This window comes from Peromyscus leucopus, chromosome 7, assembly GCF_004664715.2.
Source record: "Peromyscus leucopus breed LL Stock chromosome 7, UCI_PerLeu_2.1, whole genome shotgun sequence".
NCBI lineage: Eukaryota > Metazoa > Chordata > Mammalia > Rodentia > Cricetidae > Peromyscus > Peromyscus leucopus.
In genome coordinates, this window is record NC_051069.1 from 60185691 (window position 1) to 60206555 (window position 20865).

Genomic DNA, 20865 nt, shown 5'->3' on the forward strand with positions numbered 1-20865 from the left:
AGTATTAAGAGGAAGTGTTTCTCAGCAAGTTGTTTTACTGATTGTTAACTGCACTATCCTTCTTTAGCCGGTGTCAGAAGAGTTTCAAAATGGGGAAGGCTTTGGCTACATCGTGGCATTCAGACCCAATGGAACACGTGGCTGGAAGGAGAAGATGGTTACGTCTTCTGAGGCTTCAAAGTTCATTTACCGAGATGAAAGTGTCCCCCCGCTCACACCCTTTGAAGTCAAAGTTGGTGTTTATAATAATAAAGGTGACGGACCCTTCAGTCAGATTGTGGTCATCTGTTCAGCTGAGGGAGGTCAGTGTCTTTGCTCTGAGTCTTTTACATTTCAATGCTTTGGTTTGGTTTTCTAATGTGACGTTGTGAGAATGTTTTAGAAAATATTGGTATGCCAGTGGTTGAAAATATCACTCATAATCCCATTATAGTTGTTAGATAGTTTATGAAACTTTTCCCAAAGTCATCTTTCTTAAAACAGTCTGCATATGTTGATTTGTGTTTTCTGTTCACTAATAATGTATAACCAACATGTTTCCACTAAGTGGATAATTTCAGTAATCTATAAACTGTGTTCTTTTCTCTGGATATTTTAATCTCTCTCTCTCTATCTCTCTCTCTCTCTCTCTCTCTCTCTCTCTCTCTCTCTCTCTCTCTCTCTCTCTCTCTCTCTCTCTCTCTCTCTCTCTCTCTCTCTCTCTCTCTCTCTCTGTGTGTGTGTGTGTGTTGAACCTAACTGAAGATTCCATTGACGTCACTAATAAACAATTATGCAATTATGTCTAACAAATGTGTAAACCACTACTGATAAAGAAGTCTCCGACACAGCTTTCTGTTAGAAATTTGTCCCCACACCTTGAAATCCTTGTCACATTCTTGGACAAATGTCACTAAAGAGAAAGAGAAATGGAGGAGCAGAGAAGCAAAGGAGCCTGTCAAAGCTTAGGCAACTTATGAAAGAATGAATTGCACAGCTCTCCATAAAACCCTTGATCTTTCACGTGGTCATCACATGCTTGAACTCATTTTAGTCTTATGCACCTAGATGGGGTAACATCTAGTAAGTAAGTGTGCTCATTTCACAGGAGAATAAACTGAAAACCAGCCACTCTATAGGTACTGTGGCTAAACCATAAACCTAGCTTCTGCTGTCAAGATCCTGAGTCTCCAATAAACTTAAATACAAAAGCGCAATTTTTCTAAGAGAGAGTAGGATACATCTTAGCTTTCTCCCTTACTTTCTTTTTTCAAGTGTGGGATTTCAATGGACCCAGCAAATAAAAGATAATGATGATGATGATGATGATGATGATGATGATAATGCAGAATATATTGCACAAAGGCAGCAGCTGTTTGACCTTTTAAACAAGCAAGGTCAATATTAATTGAGTCTTGTGCTTCTTTCAAGCCCACATGTGTGGCTTGAATACCTCAAGAGAGTTATTAATATTTTTTTGTGCTATGAGCTTCATGGGAAGAAATAAATAAGGTCATTTGAATGTAGACGAACAAAGGCAGTGCTTGATTTATGTAAGACACACTTCCTGACAAAAGCTGCCATGCCTCTTTGTAATACAGAGCCAAACTCTGGAGCTGGAGCAAAAGTTTATCCTAGCAGAAGAGCAGCTGGGAAGGTGAAGAATCAAGTCATGAACTTAGCATCTCGAGTTGTGTTGGAGAGAGCCCTGCCATGCATGCCTCCTCGTGTGTGTGTGTGTGTGTGTGTGTGTGTGTGAGAGAGAGAGAGAGAGAGAGAGAGAGAGAGAGAGAGAGACTTGCCTAATTTTAAAAAAGTAAGAGGTCATAATTTCAAGCCCAGTCTTGAGGAGCCTCAGAACCAGGCCCAGATGTATATTACTAGACAGCAGGCTTGTGAAGTAAAGAGGGTAAGTGGTACAGCTGGGCTTTTCACCTCAATATGGGAATAAAAGCATACGCATTGGGACAGCGGAAACGGATCCCTATTGAAGAATGCATCCCGCTTTTGCAGAGGGCCCCCAACCACATGTAGTCAGTCCAGCTTGAGCTCCAAGGGATCCGATGCCCTCTTCTGGTCTCTCAGTCACTGACCTCAAGTACATATACACCTACACAGCAGCTTACAAATAATTAAAAAAAAAAAAAAAAAATCTTCTTTTTGAGCACATGCTTTGCCCTGTACTATCTCACTGGGAATACACACAGTAAATATGACATGTATGATTTCTCACTCCTAAAAGCTATTTGGTAGTACATATTTTACCAGAAAGTGCATATCATTGTTGTTTTAAATTTGCTTCAAACTGACTACCAAGCAAGCACATGGCAGCAGAGCTCACAGTGAGTCACAGAAATTTGGAAACATGCCTTGTAGTGTAATGCCAGGGCTGCCTTCTAAGAAATCCAGTTTTATAATTCCTTGTCAACCTTAGCTTTGAAATTAACTTATAGCAGTAGCCATGGGTTACTTTTTCTTTTTTCTTTTCTCTCTCCCCGCTTCTCTCTCTCTCTCTCTCTCTCTCTCTCTCTCTCTCTCTCTCTCTCTCTCTCTCTCTTTCTCTCTCTCTTTCTCTCTCTCTCTTTCTGTCTCTCTTTTCACATTTTTGGACTGTGAGCCCTTAAACTTGAAATGGTTTGCCTTTGGATTTTTCTCTTTCAAGTTAGACAGGAAACATGCATATTTCCTTTCAAAGACACTGAGGTTGTTACTACAAAATATTTCATTGTAACACTTCATTTGTCAATGAAAATATGAAAGATACCAGTCAACAGTATGTACAGCCTCCCTTTGTTCTAACTGAGAGAGAGAGAGAGAGAGAGAGAGAATTTTATCACTAATTCAGTTTACAAAGTTGGAATTTTTGTGAAGCTTAAGGGTTTGCATCATTAAATCACATCAGTTAGAAAACAGAACAGAGGAACGAAGGAACCATCTCCCTTCACCTGCACTACAATGCAGTCACCCTTAGTGTGATCATAAGTAGATTATCTGAAATCTAACTTTCTCTTACTTGTCAGTGAAGGTTTTGAATTAGAACAGTTCCAGAATGCTCATAATGCAGAAATTAAAATTCCACCTCCTTGTTCTATATTCTGAAGTACTCTTTAATTTTTCCAAAGAGACAATAACAACAGGCCAACTTTTGCTATGTAATCAAAAGGGGAAATTTCGTTCTCTTTTAGCCACTTGGCAAATGCCTTTGTTTGAACAGGAGTGACCATTTCAAAGATATAATGCTACCACTCAAGACTTTAGACCAAGAGAATCATGAATTCAGTGCCAGCCTAGGCTATGCAGTGAGACTATCAAAAGCAAAACCCATCCATAAGTGCTGTGTGCATTCCTCAAACCCATAATCCTTTTTTGCTTCCTTCTCAAGCAAGCCTACAGAAATGTGGATGAGAATTACATTGTTGAAAGCAAAATGTTGCCCATATTTGACCTATTAAAGGGGGTCACTTCTATTGATATTATCTAAATCATTTGAGGTTTGAATTGACTCTCACATTTCTGAGATTAGCTGTTTCTCTCAAGTACTATCAGGAATGTTCCAGGTGGTTCTTCTAATAACACCCTTGAGCCTTTGGAAATTTTCAGTATTTATGCAGCAGAAGCAGCAAGGCTCTGATGTGCCAAGTGGCCACTGATGTGTACCTGGAAAAAAAACTTGTCTGCTGGGATTTCCACAGGTGCTTCATAGGTAAATCACACTTCCAACCTTTATGCCAAGGAAGAATTTTGTATCGCTAACCCTAGTTCCACTATTGATCTTTAGGGTATGATTCACCCTTATTTTGGAACCAAACCCATCTTTTTAAAAGAATTACAAAGTTCTGATGTTGATATTAAAATGCATAGTAAAGTTGGGTGAAGTTGGACATGCCTATAATCCCAGCACTGGGTAGCTAAGGCAGGAGGATTGAAAGTTGGAGGCCAGCCTGGACTTTTAAGTTAATGGCAGGCTGACGAGATGGCTCAGCTCTTAGGAGCATGCACTGCTCTTGCAGAGAGAGGACCAGTTTTGTTCCTCAGCACCCACATCAAACCCCTGAGAACCTCATTCACTCCAGCTCCAGATGGTCTAATGCCCTCTGCTGGCCTCCAGGGTACTGCACTTGTGTGCACAAACCCACACTCAGAAATTCCTGTATACTCAAAGTCTTAAAAGGTTTTAAATTAAAAATAATAACAAATTACATCCAAAATCTTAGTAAAAATGTTTTTTAAAGTGATTTCTTCCCAAGATAAAAACATTAAATCAATGATTCATGCTCAATTTTGTATTTCTACAAAAACTTCATAGTTTAACTCATATCTGTTTGCTCTCAGCTTCTCATTACTCTAACTTTGGGTAAGAAGAACCAGAGCATTCAATTACATCCATCAGGAAAGCAGAAAAAATTCCATAGCCATTAATCACAGATTGGAAGATTTGTTTATTTGCAATGTTCTACAGATTTTTCTAGCATTTGGGGCTTCTGTCTCTTCAGGTGAATTGCATGGCTCTTGTTGTTATTAAATTGAAGTTGCTCCTCATCTGAAGAAATTAGTTTGCAGTTGTCCCTTGAAAACAGGGCAATCAGCACTCAAATTAAAGCCCAGCGCTCACAAGGTGGCATTCTCCAGATCGACTCTTGGCTGAAACTGAGCTCAGTGGGATTTATGTGAAGTCAGAAATTTATAAATTGGCATATTAGTTATAAAATATAAGGAATAATCGCCCGTCTGTGCTGTGTGATCCATATGGATTAGTGACTATAAAAGTTCAATGGTGCTGTCTTCACCGAATTTTTAACTAATGAAACCATAACCCTTCTCCCACAGTTTATTAGACTCCTCTTTGATTAATGCTGCTGCTACCCCTCCTGGGAAGTCAGATGTACAATCAATATTACAAGCACACCGCCCCCCCCCCAAATCACTAGGAGGACTCCAGCTGCTGGGTCACTTAACACAGATGTATCATCTAAATTCATGAGCATAGTAATTCTGTTCTAAATTTTAATCTAACTGATACCGAAATCTATCAATCAATGTGTCCACTATGTATCCCTAGATTGGAGTGGAGGAGTTATCCACAGCCCACATCACACCCTAAGCAAGAGGAGAGTTTTTCAAATCTCTACCTAATGGACAGAGCCTAGCATATTTGCCAAAATAAGATTCTGAACTTTTTAATCAACTTACCTAAGTGCAAAGTCAAGAGTAGGAGTTGGGTTTTGTTTGTTTGTTAGTTTAATCCTGTGATATACAAGGTCAGGAGAGTTTGAACATGCTCAAACATGACATGGCCTATGCGGAGCCCCGTGCAACTTGGTCCAAAGTTACCCAGAATCCCATGCAATAGGAATGAAGACCACAGCTGATAAGCCTGTGACGGAGTTTAGTAGGTAGTCCCTGGGTTTCTGTGGATTCTGACAACACCTAGAAGTGGAAGGCTCAAGTAAGAAGCCCAATACTAAACCTTGAAAGAGGTTAGCAGTTAAAAGGCAATGGAAGAGCCAAGGGAGGGGTGAGGACAATGGCTCAGTAGAGAAGATGTCTACCACCCATGTGCGAGCACTTAAGTTCTGATTTTGAGCGCCCACATAGCAGGCCAGACATGATAACATGTACCTGCATCTGCAGCCCTGGGAAAGCAGAGACAGGGAGATCCCTGGGCTTGCTGGCCAGCTAATCTAGCCAATTGGAGAGCTTCAGGTTCAGTGAGAAACCCTGTCACAAATTGACAAGGACTGGATGATAATATGGCTCTGCAGGTGAAAACACTGAGCAAGCCTGGTTACCCGAGGTTGATATCCAGCCTGAAGGTGGAAGGGGAGAACCACTTCCCAGAAGTCGCCCTCTGATATCCATGTGAAAACACACTCACACACATCATGTTCATACACAGTGATGGCAACAATTAAAAACATGAGGTGGAGAGTGACAGAGGACAAGTTCACTGTCAGCTTCTGGCTCCATACCCATGCACGTGACACATGCATACATGAAATCATATATGCTACAAGCACATACACACAGAAAACAACTACAGTACTTTTAAAAGCAATGGTAGACATCATGTGTGCAAAGTCAAGTGGACTGACAGCAGCAGGGGAGTAGAGTCTGTGCCTGGACTCCAAGCCTCCCTTCACCATTTAGCAGCTGTGTGATGGCTTCCGTAGTCCCTCTACCCCTCTTTGAAAAGTAATTGCATAATATATAATAGTTTTGTTGGGCTATGTAATACATGTCTGGAATTAACAAGTCTCAGAACATAGTAAATCCTTTTCTAAAAGAGTCAATTATGACTACTTTAAATTCTTTCCTTTATCTATTGTGTTTATGTTCAAGTGCATTATGGGTATGATTAATTATATTCTCCCATCCCTCTCTCAGTCTTCAGAGGCAATTGAATAGTAAAAGAATAAGTTCAATTGGATTCCTTTAAATTCCTTTCTCTACCCCAAAACTTGACTCTTTAGAAACTGAGAGTGATGGGAAGGGAATGGTTCAGAGGTTCAAACACTTGTGGCCAGAAAGGAGGACCAGAGTTCAAACCTCCAGAACCCACACAAATGCCAGGCACCCTTGCTGCTTGCCTGCAGTTCACGGCTTCAAAGGGGGAGGCAGAGCATCTCTGGAGCAAGATGGCTGTCAGAGCAAGCTCTGGGTTTTATTGAAAGACTGCCTGAAAGAGTAAGTTTAAAAACTGATAGAGGCAAATTCCTGATACCAACGTTAGTCCTTCACATAAAAAGATGTGCACCCACATACATATTTATGAGACAAAGAAAAGAAACTGAGAACTGATTCTTTGTTGCCAAGTTTAAAATCAGTAAAGAATGTTTAAGACTGTCCCCCATGAGCAGATTGGGAGAAGGGCACTTTCAGAAGCACCGTTGGAATGAAGCAGCCTTTCCCCAAGAAAATCTAGAAAATTTTAATTTTGTAGGATATATTAGATTGACACATTGGCTTAAACTGATTTGCTTGAACCCTCAAAGCCCATTGGCCATGTGCTCCTGACTTCTGATCCAAGCAACTTTCTTAAAGTCTGTCATGGTGTCTCTCCTCTCCCTCATGTGGCTGCCATGGACTTCCAGACAGAACAGGAGATCCCAGCCAAAGATTCTGTCATCTGGCCTGTTATTCTTGTCTGCAGACACACACTTTGTCAATTCAGCTATAAACAGTACATAGTGCCCCAGCCCCTGGCAGTGGGATCAGGATCTGTCCCTGGTGCATGAGCTAGCTTTCTGGAGCCCATTACTTATGTTGGGTGCCTTGCTCAGCCTTGATACAGGGGGAGGGGCTTAGTCCTGCCTCAACTGAATGTACCAGGCTTTGCTGACTCCTCATTGGAGGCCTTATCTTTTCAGAGGAGGTGATGGGAAGGTGAGTTGGAGGGGAGAAGCTGAGGGTAGCAGAAGGAGGAATGAGAGGGGGATCTGTGGTTGATATGTAAAATGAATATTTTTTTAATAAATAAAAATATGTAATTAAAAAAAGTACACAGCAGAGTGTTGGAATAACCAGGCCGAGACCACGCTTTTTCCCATGCTGAAATTCCAGCTCAGGTCAGCAAGGGTGGACTTTCGATGCTGTTTTGATCTAGAAGGTGAACTGTCTTGAGGCAGTTTGTCCACACTCATTCAGGTGATGCAACTGTAACTCACCCCCAGGGAATCAGCAGTGACACATCAGGATCACTCTGACCTGAATTTAAAATCCTTCAAGCTTTTCGGTGGAGAGTCAAGTGCTTGCTTGGGAAGGAAGGAGTTCCTAACCATCTCTCGTGTTCTTTTAGAATGTTCTTTTTTTTTATTTAAATTTCAGTTTGAGACATATTTACATGTGTCTGGTGCTCCTGAAAGCTAACAGGGAAATAAGTTCTCTCTGGAGATAAAAAAAAAAAAAAAAAAAAAGGATAGAAAGGCTGCCACCTAGCCATGTGTTTTTGTGCTTCTGAAATTATTTATCCCCCTGCAATCATCTCTGACAAAGATGTAATTGCCTCAGTAATATAAAATGCGCATGGAAAGCATTTGGCAAGCGAATCTCTGAGCTGCGTTCATTCTAGAGGGAAGTGGCAAGTAACAGAATGAAAATGGTGTGGCTCCCTTTGAAATGAATCTTCCCCAAACCTGAGCTATCCAGGCACGCATGCCTCAAAACACATGCCAGCATCCCCTTTAACTACAGAATCGAGATTTTAAACTCCTGTTAAACAATTTAAAAAGTCACTACATGTCTGCTATCATAATTCTAGAATGAAATAGAAGCTCTTTCAAGACAAAAACAATAGATTGAAGAGACTGTAAAGTAGTGTGAGGGATAGTGCTGGGAAAAGAACAGGAAAGAGTTACTGGATCTCAGAATGAGCAGTTACTGGATCTCAGAATGAACAGGTACAACTGATACAGTACGACGATCAGTGACAACCTGGGCATTAAAAGCAAATGAATTTTGGCTCAATTATTGCATGTGGGGTGTTTTTTAAGATTTATTTTTAATTATGGGTGTGTTTGCATTTTTAATTGTCTGTGTGTCTGTGTGTGTGTCTGTAACAATGTGTGAGTCTGTGTATCTGAGTGTCTGTGTGTGTTTGTGTGTGTGTGTGTGTGTGTGTGTGTGTGTGTGTGTGTGTGCCTGTGTCTGTGTATCTGTGTCTGGGAATGAGTTTGTGCATATGAGAGCAGTACACAAGGAATCGAGAAAAGGCTCTCGAATTTCCTAGAGTGATAGGAGCTAGAGTGATAGGGAACTGTGAGTCGTCTGGCATGGGTGCTGAGAACGGAACACAAGTCCCCTATCAAAGGACTATCTCTCCAGTTCCAGCATGTGAATTTTAATGTGAGACTCATCAAAAGAAAACCATTGCTTAGTACAAATATAAATGTTTTGAAAAGTCTTTTGTACACTTATTTTACAGCAATGAATAGATGTTTTGGGGGTGGTTTTATTTGTTTATTTATTTATTCATTATTTTGAGATGGATCTCCCATATCACAAGCTAGCCAGGAAACACTGTGTGTCCAACCTGGAACTCTGATCCTCCCGTCTCTACCTCTCCATTGCTGGATTACACACTTACAGTGCCACCCTACACACTGGACTGGTATCTTTAAATCAGTAATATTCAAAAGCATTAGATAGATATGTAACTGTTTTCTCATAGCTAAGAAAAGATTTCAGAAAAATATCATTCTTGGTCCCTCATAATGCCTTTTGAAGGTGTTCTTTACAATTGTATCTTTGTTGTATGGTTTCCTGAATCCAGGGGAGGGGAGAATTAATTTGAAGTTAGTACAAAAGTCTACAATTTTTATAGCATAGGATTTTAATATATATAATCTGTACAGAGCTGTTCGACCTAATCTGTGACCTTTATTCTACCATTTTGGATAACACGTGTTTGTGATAGTATTTATGATTCAACCATGTCAAAGCTAGAAATATTTCCTTGCTCATATATCATGTGATGTCAAAGAAAATGCACTTCTTGATGGATGTCAGTCAGACACTGTGTATTAGAAAAAAATAGTGTGAAAGGTCACTGAGCATAGAAACAAATGGAGAGGTGTTTTTTAGCAGCAGCACTGAGACCTTCAGGGACTGTTCTACTCTGTCTGTACCTGTCATAAAAGTCAATGAATACCTTTTAAATATCAGAGTACATAACACATTTCTCCCATGATCACAGAAATGGAGTTTTGTGGCAAAAACATGAAATTTAGACTCCCTCTTTGATTACACAAGGTAAATATAGTATTACCATATGTTTGTTAAATGTGTTTCTATGTTGGAGTTAAATATTTAACAAAAAACCCCTCTAGGTATTTAGCCACTTTTTGACAAATTATTTTGCAACCTTTGAATCCTAAATTCTTTCATCTGTAGTACAGGAGTAAGAAAAGCATCATAAAAGCTAGGAATAGTGATAAACACCTGTGATTCCTGTACTCCAAGGGTGAGAGAGGAGAGTAACAGTTAAAAGCCAGCCTGTTCTACATAGTGAACACAAGACCAGCCAAGGTTTTACAGCAAGAGCCTGGCTGAAAATACAAAATTAACAAGCAAAAAAGTATATCATATACTTTAGGATTTAGTCTTAATGGGAATAATGCATCTAGCATTTTTAGTACTGTAGTTAACAGTGTTCATTCACAAAAACTTCCATCCCTCTGTGGTTGGAACTAGGTTGCTTCCATAACTTAGCCCCAGAAGCAAATAGATAGATAGATACATAGATAGATACATAGATACATAGATAGATGCATAGATACATAGATAATAAACAAACAAACAAACCCACCAATCCCAGCTGACAGTCTTTGTTGCTAGACTGGATGGACTGCCAGACACCTTAAGTTGAACTGTTCACTTTTCTGAGAAATGCCCTCCCTGACTCAATGATAGAGGCCTTCTTTCCTCATCATTCTAGATTGTCACCGGTTATTGGTAAGATTCTAATGCAAATTGATCCAACCCAGAGACACAAATAGATCACCTTCTTATTTAGTGTTTTTTCACAATTTCTTTGTAGCATGTCACAAGAATATATTATAGAGATTCAGCTGTATATTAAAGCCATATCTAGAAAACTCAAGACATTTTTTTCTAGAGGAAACCATTTATCAAGGAATATTTGGTGTTATTCAGCTTTTAATATATATCGGCTGTCTTCTGCTATGAAATTCTTGTGTACCCATATACTACTAGGCCATAAGGCAAACAATTTAGCTTCTCAGACCTACTGCTGATCCAGGTAATACTCTTAAGTGCCTAGGAGACAGGCGGGTTGTAGATGCTTAGCTTTGTTTCTTGTGCAAATGAAGCTCAGACCATTCCCCCTGCCTTCAGGCCTAGTAGCGCTGCAGAGCCATTGACTCAGGACAATAGGGCTTTTTGCATAACCAGGTGCAGTAAAGACTGGAGTGGAACTCCTGGCCCAGGCAGAGCTGTGTGGCCAGGGAGAAGAGAAGAAGGCAGATTTTCTTAGAGCCAGGGGTAAGGAGCAAGGAAGGAAAGATGGAAGATGAAGTAACAGAGGACGAAGATGAGGTCGAAAGCACAGGAGCTTAGTTAGGACTATGACAGGCAGGCCCAGTAGGTACAGAGAAGAGCTGAATATGAGGATGGAGCTGAAGCAGTATAGATAGAATCTTGTGTTAGAGAAATAAAGTAAACAGATGAAAGAGCATGGTGTACATAGGTTCATTTCCCTCAGATAACCCCGCGCTGGACATGGCATCTTCCCCAGGACCCTGGGATGGATTTTCTCAGGGCAGGACCTTGGGAAAATTCTGTTACTTCACAACATATCATTCAAAAGTAAGTCAGGAAGACAGGAAGAGCTAGGAGACCCTGGAACAGTGCTTGACAGAGATAACACAGGGACTGTGGCTCATCCCTTCCTCCTTTCTTCCTACAGAACCCAGTGCTGCCCCCACTGATGTCAAAGCTACGAGTGTGTCTGTCTCAGAGATTCTCGTTACATGGAAACACAATAAGGAGAGTCTCGGAAGACCACAGGGGTTTGAGGTATGAACAGAACTACTGAAAATAAGCCTTTGATTGTGCTGGCACTGTGTCCTACTAAAGAGATGGTTTGATGACACTTTACCAGAATCATATTCCTTTGAAACTTTGCCCTGTGATGAAAGAAAGACAGAAAGACAGAGAGAAAGAGAGAAAGAGAGAAAGAGAGAAAGAAAGAAAGAAAGAAAGAAAGAAAGAAAGAAAGAAAGAAAGAAAGAAAGAAAGAAAGAAAGACTGTTCTCCTGACAAGTATTTTACTTCTCATTAGTTGGCTTATTTTTTTGTGTGATCTCCACACCACTGTGCAAAAATAAAAGAGGGAATGAAATGGATTCTTGGACAAACCTAGAAACTATCGGTAGGTATTTACTTTTACTGTTTCAAGAAAGAAATAACAGCCTTATAATCATGAATATGCCATATCAACTCAGTGATATCAATTAAGCTTTAGCCTGCACAGGGATTGAAGGATTGTGGGATACCTGTGAGCTTGAGTATTCTAGCTTAAGTACAGGGAGAGCCCAAAAAGCATTTTCAATGGAGTGGCCATATCAAAGTCTGTTTTGTATTAAAAGCCTCTTAGTCTAGAGTGGAGAGAACAGACTTGAGGAGAGCTTCAGAAGGAAAGAGTAGCAGCTGGTCCAGTCAGGTATCAACGAGGGTGCCATTTTCTAGAACTGATGGGAAGTGGACTGTTACTTTAAATGGAAGCACACAGAATTTAATGGTGAATTGGATGTTGGCTATGGAAAATAAAGTACAGATAATCCCAGGGTTTTATGAACCAGCACACTGGATGACGAACACACAGAAGTCAAAGATTCTGCTTTGGATGTTAAGCTTTATAAGCCTTTATTTCTGATGCTGTTTGTTGTTTTTTTTTGTTATACTGTGTTATTGTTGTTTGAGATGAGAGCTCATGTATCCCCAAACTGGTTTCCACTCACTAAGTAGCTGGGGATGACCCTGAACTCCTCCATCACTGAAGTGCAGGAGTGAAAGGTGTGCATCACCACACCTTGCTTGTGTGTTATTAGGAATCAAACCAGGGCTTTGAATATGCAGGAAATCATTCTAGAAACTGAGCTACATTCCCTTGCCTTCTTTATTTCTAGAAGATTAAGGGTTGAGCAATCTATAACTCTGAAGAATGACCAATATTAAATGATGCTTTAAACTTGTATTGGCTGTGGTCACTGTACACTGATAAAGAGGTTACATAGGAACTAAGCTCTATGGTATGGTATGGCCTAGAGCTCAATGAAAGAAGAGGATCTGACCAAATATACTACGAGGGATACACTGAAGAAATTCAGGAGCCTAAAAGTTCAAAAAGTCAATGTTCCATTGACCCTAATGCTGCTGAAAAATTTAAAGGGCAAAGTCCAAACCAAGCCCAGTGGCACACATCGGTGGCACACACCTACTCAAGTGGCCAGCCCTGAGCAGCACAGGAGGCCTCCTAAAATAAAAAAAAAAAAAATACAAAAGATGAGAAATCAAATCTCCAGATGGATATATAAGAGCTGAGCAGACTTTCCTGGAGACCTTGGTGTCTTGCTGGTCAAGGCTGGCCTGAAAGTGAGGATCATGTGTGACACAGACATGTCAGAGGACCATGTCTTTACTCAACCTGTCTCCTTCAGAGTGGCAGATTTTCACAGCTATGAAACAGAATGTCCTCAGCGATTACAAGCTGGCCAAGATGAAACAGATTCTGGTGGGGTCAACACTATCGCTGTATTTCTAAACTAAAGTGACATAAATTCTGAACATTTAAACTGGAGAGACTCCATGAGCACAGTAACATTTATTCTGCTTTACATTACAAAATAAAGTTTAAAAATAAGGAATTATGGGCTGGGAAGATGACACCATGGTTAAAACATTTACAACAAAACCTTAAGGACCAGATTTCGAATCCCTATAATCTATGTTAATGTCAAGTAGCTGTGGTGACCAGCCCAGAAGGAAGAGACAGGGGACCCCCAGGGCAAACTGACTAGCAAGATGAATCTGTAAGCTCTGATTTCAGATGCTTCCTTACTGAATAAGGTGAAAAAGCAACCAAGAATGATTCCTGGCATCCACCTCAGGCCTCCATGTATACATGCACACGTGCATGTATACCAAACGTTCATACACACAGGCAAACCACGTGTCTTAGTTTGGATTACTATTGCTGTGCTGAAACACCATGACCAAAGCAAGTTGGGGAGGAAGGGGTTTATGTGGCTTATATTTGCATATCACTTCATTATAAAAGGAAGTTAGGACAGGAACTCAAGCAGGTCAGGAACCTGGAGGCTGGAGCTGATGCAGAGGCCGTGGTGCTGCTACGAATTGCTTCCCAGGGCTTGCTAAGGCTTCCTTCTTACAGCACCCAGCACCACTAGCCCAGGGATGGTACACAATGGACTTGGCTCTTCCCATGTATCAACTTCTAAGAAAGTGCCCTCCAGGCTTGCATATAGCCTAATTTTGTGGAGACATTTTCTCAGTCGAAGTTCCCTCCTCTCTGATGACTCCCGCTTGGGTCTAGTTGACATTGAACTAACCAGTGCACCATATATGCATAAAAATGGAAAAAAAAAAACAACAGAGTTTTGTTATAAGGCAAATGTCAACATCTTGCTAACTAGAAAAAAGTACATACTTTATTTAAACAAAAAATGAAGGAAATGTAAAATTCAATGGCAAGTATGACATTATCTGTTATTTTAAGTGAAATATATTCAGCCTTGACTTTGATTTCTTCTGTCTCATTGCTGGATAGTCAACTTAAGATTAAATGTGATATAAGAAGGGTATTAACACCCCACCCTCTTTTTTTCTGCATTCTTCCTGCCTTAAAACTAGATGCACCTCTGCCCCCCATGACTCTTCTCCTCTTATCCCCACTTATCTCTCCTGCTAAAAATGTCAGCAAAAGCAATCAATACTTCTGACTAAATCTTACACATTCCATCTTCTCTTCACCTCCTCTCATCTGACTGCCGCGTTCCAGCTTTGTTCTCTAATGCTAGACTTCTGATCATGCTAACGAAGCAGACTTTTGAAACAGGAGCCTCGTTACCATAATCAGAAGATTGCTTTAGTTTTTATATACCTTTATCTGTCTTATCTTATGGCTTACTTTTCTAGTCACAGTTCAAATTTCACTGCAATGTGTAAATTTCCAAATTTATTTTTTGGGAAATGCAAATGACAGTGTATTTGATGGCTCCTCCCATTTTTCTTGAATTAAAGTATGTAACTAAGACAGATTAGGCCTGTGAATACTATACTATAATGGAAAAAGACCAACTTAAAGACTGTGTAAACAAATCAACAAGTAAATGACATAAGGCTGGGTTGGTGTCCAGCACAGAGGAGAGAAGGTGAACACAAAATCCACCTCTAATGAAGAAACTGTTTGCAACTGATACCTTCTGGAAAACGGAAAAATCAGTTTCCTCCATATTCCAGGGCAGGCCCCATGCCAACAAAAAAAAAAAATGGACTCCGGGTTTTTATTGTATACTTTTTGTTTGAGGTTGTTTGTCTTATTGGGTCTCTCTCTCTCTCTCTCTCTCTCTCTCTCTCTCTCTCTCTCTCTCTATCTATCTATCTATCTATCTATCTATCTATCTCTCTCTCTGTGTGTGTGTGTGTGTGTGTGTGTTGATTTTCTTTCTTGTGTGTGTTGTAGAGGTTAAGAAAGAGAGAGAGAGAGAACATTAAGTTGAGTGGATAGGTATGTGGGGGAGAAACTGGAAGGAACTGGAGAAGGATAAAGAATATGATCAAAATACACTATATGAAAATTTTTGTTTTAATTTAAAAAAAAAAAGAGTTAAAGGTAGAGCTAGCTTAGTTCCCTTAAAGAACAGAAAGAAGCAGAGGATGTTGGTGGGAAATGGCACGCCTGGAATTAGAAGTCAACGGCCGTGTAGAGACCAGGTCGTGTAGAAATGTACAGATGACAGAGTCGAGCTTCATCTCTAAGTGCACCAGAAGTCAGCAGAGTGATTTACAGAGGGTCTAAGTGGTCAGTCTTCCTGGAAGCTTGGCTAGATTTGGAATCACCATGAAAACACAACTCTGGGTGTGTCTGTGAAGGATTTTCCAAAGAGAATGCACAGGAATGGGTCTGGGGTTCCATACTGAATGGAAAGATGGAAGTGAATACAATGCCAGCGCTTGTCTCTCTCTGCATCCTGACTGCAGATGCAGCGTGTGCAGCTGCCTCCTTTCCTGCCATGATGCTTGTCCCTCAGGAAGGGACAGTAGTCTCCAGGTGTGAGCCGCCCCAAAAAATCCTCCCTTCCACACTGCTGCTTCCACTGGGTATCTCCCTGCAGTGATGAGAAAGACTGGGAGAAATGATGACTGATTCACATTCTTTGAAATGACTGGCAGCTTTTCTGTGAAGAGTGGAAAGGGAAGGAGAGAAAGGCCAGGGAGAACAGGGGATTACTGTCCTCCTGAAGCAGGTCCTGGGGGGCTTAGCCAGAAGGGGCCTGGGCAATGTGAGCGCAAAGTGGAGGATTTTAGAGGAGGACTCGATGAACTTGTGGACAGGAGAGAAATGACTGTTTCTAAATTGCTGGATTAGTAAGTTGTGCCATTTTCCAAAAAACAAGGGAAAGAAAACAAAGAACAGATTTACAGGTAAAAACTAAGAGTTCTATTTTGTCTAAATTAATCTTGGGGTTTCTGTTAGAAACACAAGGATGCCACTGGCTTAGGCTGTATGACAGGGAGTTTAGAATCTAATGGAGAGATCAGGGTGGAAGGCCTAGAAGTGTCATTGAAAGCGGTGTAATTAAGCAAAAACATCTGAAGGGAAAATTTCAAGGCTAGAATGGAGAGGAAGGCAGAGGAGGACGTCACAGACAGACCTTGTAAAGTTTCACCAAAGAGACAGAACCAGCAAGGAGGCTGGCAAGGGAGGTTGGTTTGACAGGGAAAACACACACACACACACACACACACACACACACACACACACACACACACACCAAGACTGGACTATATAATACTGACGGGAGAAGGAAGTGATTGCCTTTGCTTAGGGCAGCTCGAGGTTAGGCCAGATGAGGTGGAAAAACACAATGGGTTGGGAGGTTAAGAAGTTGTCTGTAAAAAAAGAAATGAATATCTCTTCTGTTGGCAATTCAGTTATTTCTGATATAGACATTCAATAACCTCATAATGCTACTGCTCCCTAAATAATGATTAGTGTCAGTAATTGGGAAGAGGGGGCCTCTCTTCAGACCTCTACAACACCATCACCTTCCACACTGTGAAACTATCTAAGCTCCTGTTATAACATCACAATGTTTTGCTGTTCCTGAGAGCTAAAGCTATCCAATCTTTATATCTGTAATTACTGTGAGCAAGACTCAACATCTAAATGTATTTTTGCAATGAAGATTTCGACATTAGCCTAATTAACCCAGGAAACTCTTTTAGCCATGCTTGCCAACAGTTCACAGATAGTACTTTGGCATTAGAAAGTCTCCATGATGCGTTTGGTGGCTGGGGAGTGACAAATAAGTAATAATTTCTAAAGTCACATGAACAGATTCACATCCTCTAATGTTCCCATCAAATACATAATCTCCTACCAAGCTCAGCATGGACAGTCGAATCTCTGGAATACACAATGTGACTTTAATAAGCAACAATGCCTCAATCGATAAACAAACTTGATTTACTAGTGACTCACTTGATTCTGGGGGCTTTGTAGTTGCTCTTTCATAAGTAATTGAGGAAGGCTACCCTTAGCAAAGATCATGAAGAAATAAGACTGATATGAGACCAATAAGGTCTGATAACCTTTCCTATCTCCTCAGCCAAGGCACCATCACTGGCCTCTGGCTCACTAACTCTGACCCAGACTGTTTGCCACCTAACTCAAGTTGTCAGTTAAATTTTGACCTTCTACACTCCTGGTCTCACATTCCGGGTGTTTCATCTGGACCTCATTCATTATTTGGTTACTTATCCAGAGACTAGTCATGGAGCTGCCTGCCATGTTCAGGTGCAGTGCTGATGCTAAACCAGAAAGTAGACTGGACAAAGGCAGTAACCCTTGAAAAGCTCACATTCTAGCCATGGGCCGTGGTACTTGCTGTCCACCAACCTAGCACTCAAAAGAGTAAGGTGGAAGATTGTAAGTTCAAGGTCAGGCTGCACTACATAGTGAGACTCTCAAAAACAGAATACAAAACAAAACAAAGAGATAAATCAAGTTCCAGTCTGGCAAGCAAGTTGCTTTCTATTTTCTTGAGTTTGTGTTTTGATTTTGTTTCAGTCACAAAGTAGGGTCTTGGTCCTAATGCCAGGCAACTCCTTTTGCTAGTAACCTGGTTTTGCCGTTTTCCCCTGTGTGGCTGTGCAGGGCAGCAATAAGGGCATCAGTCTAGATTTCCTGTCAGCACACTGTTCACATGTGGTTTTGTACTATGAGAAATCTGCCATTGCGCCTTAATTGGTTTAAGAAATAATACAGCAAATATTTTGACTTCAGGCTAACTTTCATTTGCAATTAACCTAACTCCTTCAAATATATTGACTACTTGATCCCAATTCAAAGTCTCTGTTTTTTGTTATTAAGTTATCACTCTTGAGGGTAGCCTGGTCTACACAGTGAGTACAGGTTAGCTATAGGCAGCACTACATTCTGAAACCTTGGTTAAGACAAAGAAATAGGAGGAGGAGAAAGCAGGAGGAAGGATGGAAGGAAAGAAGGAGGGAGGGAGGGAGGGAAGAGAGGACAAAGTCAAGCAATCTGAGGTCACTGTAGCAGTATCATCCCTTTCTGTGTCTTTGTGATCCATTCCTAAATGTTTCTAGTAGTCATAAATAGGCTAGAGAAGAAATCCACTGACTTTCAATGAGGTTCTAAGATTGCCCTCTGCACCTCACAATCAAGAAAGATCACACCCTCTGAAATCCAAGTGCACGCACCCATCTGTCCAGTTGTGGAAGTTTGAATGTAACTGGCCCCCATAAGCTCATGGGCAGTGGCACTATTAGGAGGTGTGGTTTTGCTGGAGTAGGTACAGCCTTGTTAGAGGAAGTGTGTCACTGTGAGGGTGGGCTTTAAGGTCTCATGTGTTCTCAAGCCATATTCAGTGTTTCAGATCACTTCCTGTTGTCTGCCAGTCAAGATATAGGACTTGACTCTCAGCTATTTCTCCAGCATCATGTCTGCCTGCATGCTTTCATGTCACACCATGATGATAAGGACCAAACCTCTGAAAATGTAAGCTACCCCACTTAAATGCTTTTCCTTTGTAAGAGTTGCTGTGGTCATGGTGTCTCTTCACAGCAATAGAAACTCTAACTAAGACACCAGTATTGTAGAAAGCTTCAATAATTGGGTAGATGGTCTCAAAGAATATCTTTGAAAATTTTTGTTCTTTACAAGTTACTTGAAATTTTATGTCTATGAAGACTAAATGTAGAAAGCAAGGTCATAAGAATATGTTGAGATTTTTAGCCTGTGAGATGTAGTTTGATTGAAAGTTGGAAATAGGCTGTGTCTATTGAACAACTCCAATTCATGAATAACCATGACCCTCTCAACTGGAATACCATCTCTGTCTCTGGCCCATGCAAGTAGATCATTAGGTTCTGTCTTGAATTTATGAGCTCACCAGCACTGGAGTGTCCAGTGAATGGTAATCCCCAATCCTCCAGAAGCATCCCCAAAGCTTTTGAGAGCATATAGAACTTTTATGAGCCTGCAAATTCAAAGCAGATGTCATCCTGGCAGGAAAACAGAGTAAGCCATGAAGCCAAACTGCATAATTTTTCTTTGGATTCCCTAGATCAGGAAGAAGGTTGGCAGGAATGGGGGAAATGCAATCTGAGCTGCTTCCTCCTTTCATCCTTTCACTCAAAGCAGGTAGTGGGCCAGGTCCTAGCAATCTGCACCAAAGAGCCCATTCTAATACTGGGAAAGTTCATGGGAAATTAATATAAACAGAAAACATAGTAGCAATATGTCCATAATTATCGTAGGATTTTATAGCACCCTGACCCTCAAGAAACAGTGAGGACAAACCCACGCCAGCACCCTCGACAAGTTTATATCTCTGTTTGTAGGAGTGTATACTTATGTCCCTAAAATAGCCTCCATTTTTCTTAAATAAAAAAGGTTCATTTGCTGGCTGAAATAGGAAGGAGAATTATTTCCAGTAGATATAATTCTTGTAAAAAAAAATGTTATGCATTTTGCCTAGGGAACAAAGTCTCCCATGATTGCCAAGCTTATGGCATCTATTTTTACTCCTTCCAATTGTAAGAGAATTTTAACTATGCTTTTTTTTATAGATGGAGTCATTTTAATAGTAAGCAAGCAATAATGCAAGTTCTTGGTTGGGAAATGGATGCTGAGTGTCTTGGTTTCAGTTCTGAACTTGATGCTTATAGAGAGGAAGGTAGAAGATAGACAATTCGTCCCATGTAACACTGGTCTCTAAATCGTAGCCTAGCGACCCTCTTCTTGGGCTTTGTGCAGCACTTATGTGTGTTCATTTTGAAGCTTCCAGGGAATCTGCCACTTAGGAGTTCATTTCAGACTTGTCACTAAAGCCATTTCAGCTTATTGATTGTCTGAAAAGATACCAATTGCGCTGTGCTTTATAAAATAAGTTGTCGTGGAGATTTCTTAAGGAGAGAAGCAACTTGATTGTTGTTGTTTATTTTATGATCTGGACGCTAATCATCAGAGCAGAAGATGAAAACAAATGGGCCTTGGTGCTGTCTGACAATAACCCACGGTAGGCAGATTGCACTCAATTTGTCTACAGGAGAGGGAGTAGAAATGGCATTGCAGATAAAAGCTGAGGGAAGAAGGAACTGAAACAGAGAGAGTTGCAAACCGCTGAGACAAAGACGGTTTGCATTTCCATATGGTGTGTGGGTGGCCTTTGTTTTGCAGATTCTCTGTGCTTTTTATTACCACTATGTAAAAATAAGAGTGCAAAACAACTAGCCCGTGAGAAGATGCCAATTCTCTTTCTTTTCTTAAATTCTGTGTCTTCTAATATAAACCAAATGGTTGTCGTGTCATTATTGTTAGGATTCCTTCTTTGGGTACTTTCATAGATTGTGCAGCAAACAAAATTGTTTGTTTATTTGTTGTTTCAAAAAAAATATTTCAGGTGCTTAACCTGACCCTTCCTGGTTCTATTGAAAGACAATTACAAAGAATTCTTTTAAAAAGCAACCAACAGTGAATCTCAGACTTCTGTAGGTTTTATTTCACCTGTGCTATGTAGAGGGCTACATGGAGGAAATTCTTTACCCAGTGATTCACAAGACTATTCAATTATTTGCCTGGTATATTTGTCCAAAAAG

General features: G+C 40.6%; 1 protein-coding gene across 1 annotated transcript in view; it reads left to right on the forward strand.

The window, feature by feature from the left end:
• Positions 1-20865, forward strand: part of Cntn5 (contactin 5) — a 1130804-nt gene that overhangs the window by 1084418 nt on the left and 25521 nt on the right. Inside the window, exons 21-22 of the mRNA XM_037208201.1 lie at positions 68-302; positions 11402-11511. Of these exons, the coding sequence (XP_037064096.1) occupies positions 68-302; positions 11402-11511 (345 nt within the window). The remainder of the gene's footprint in view (positions 1-67; positions 303-11401; positions 11512-20865) is intronic.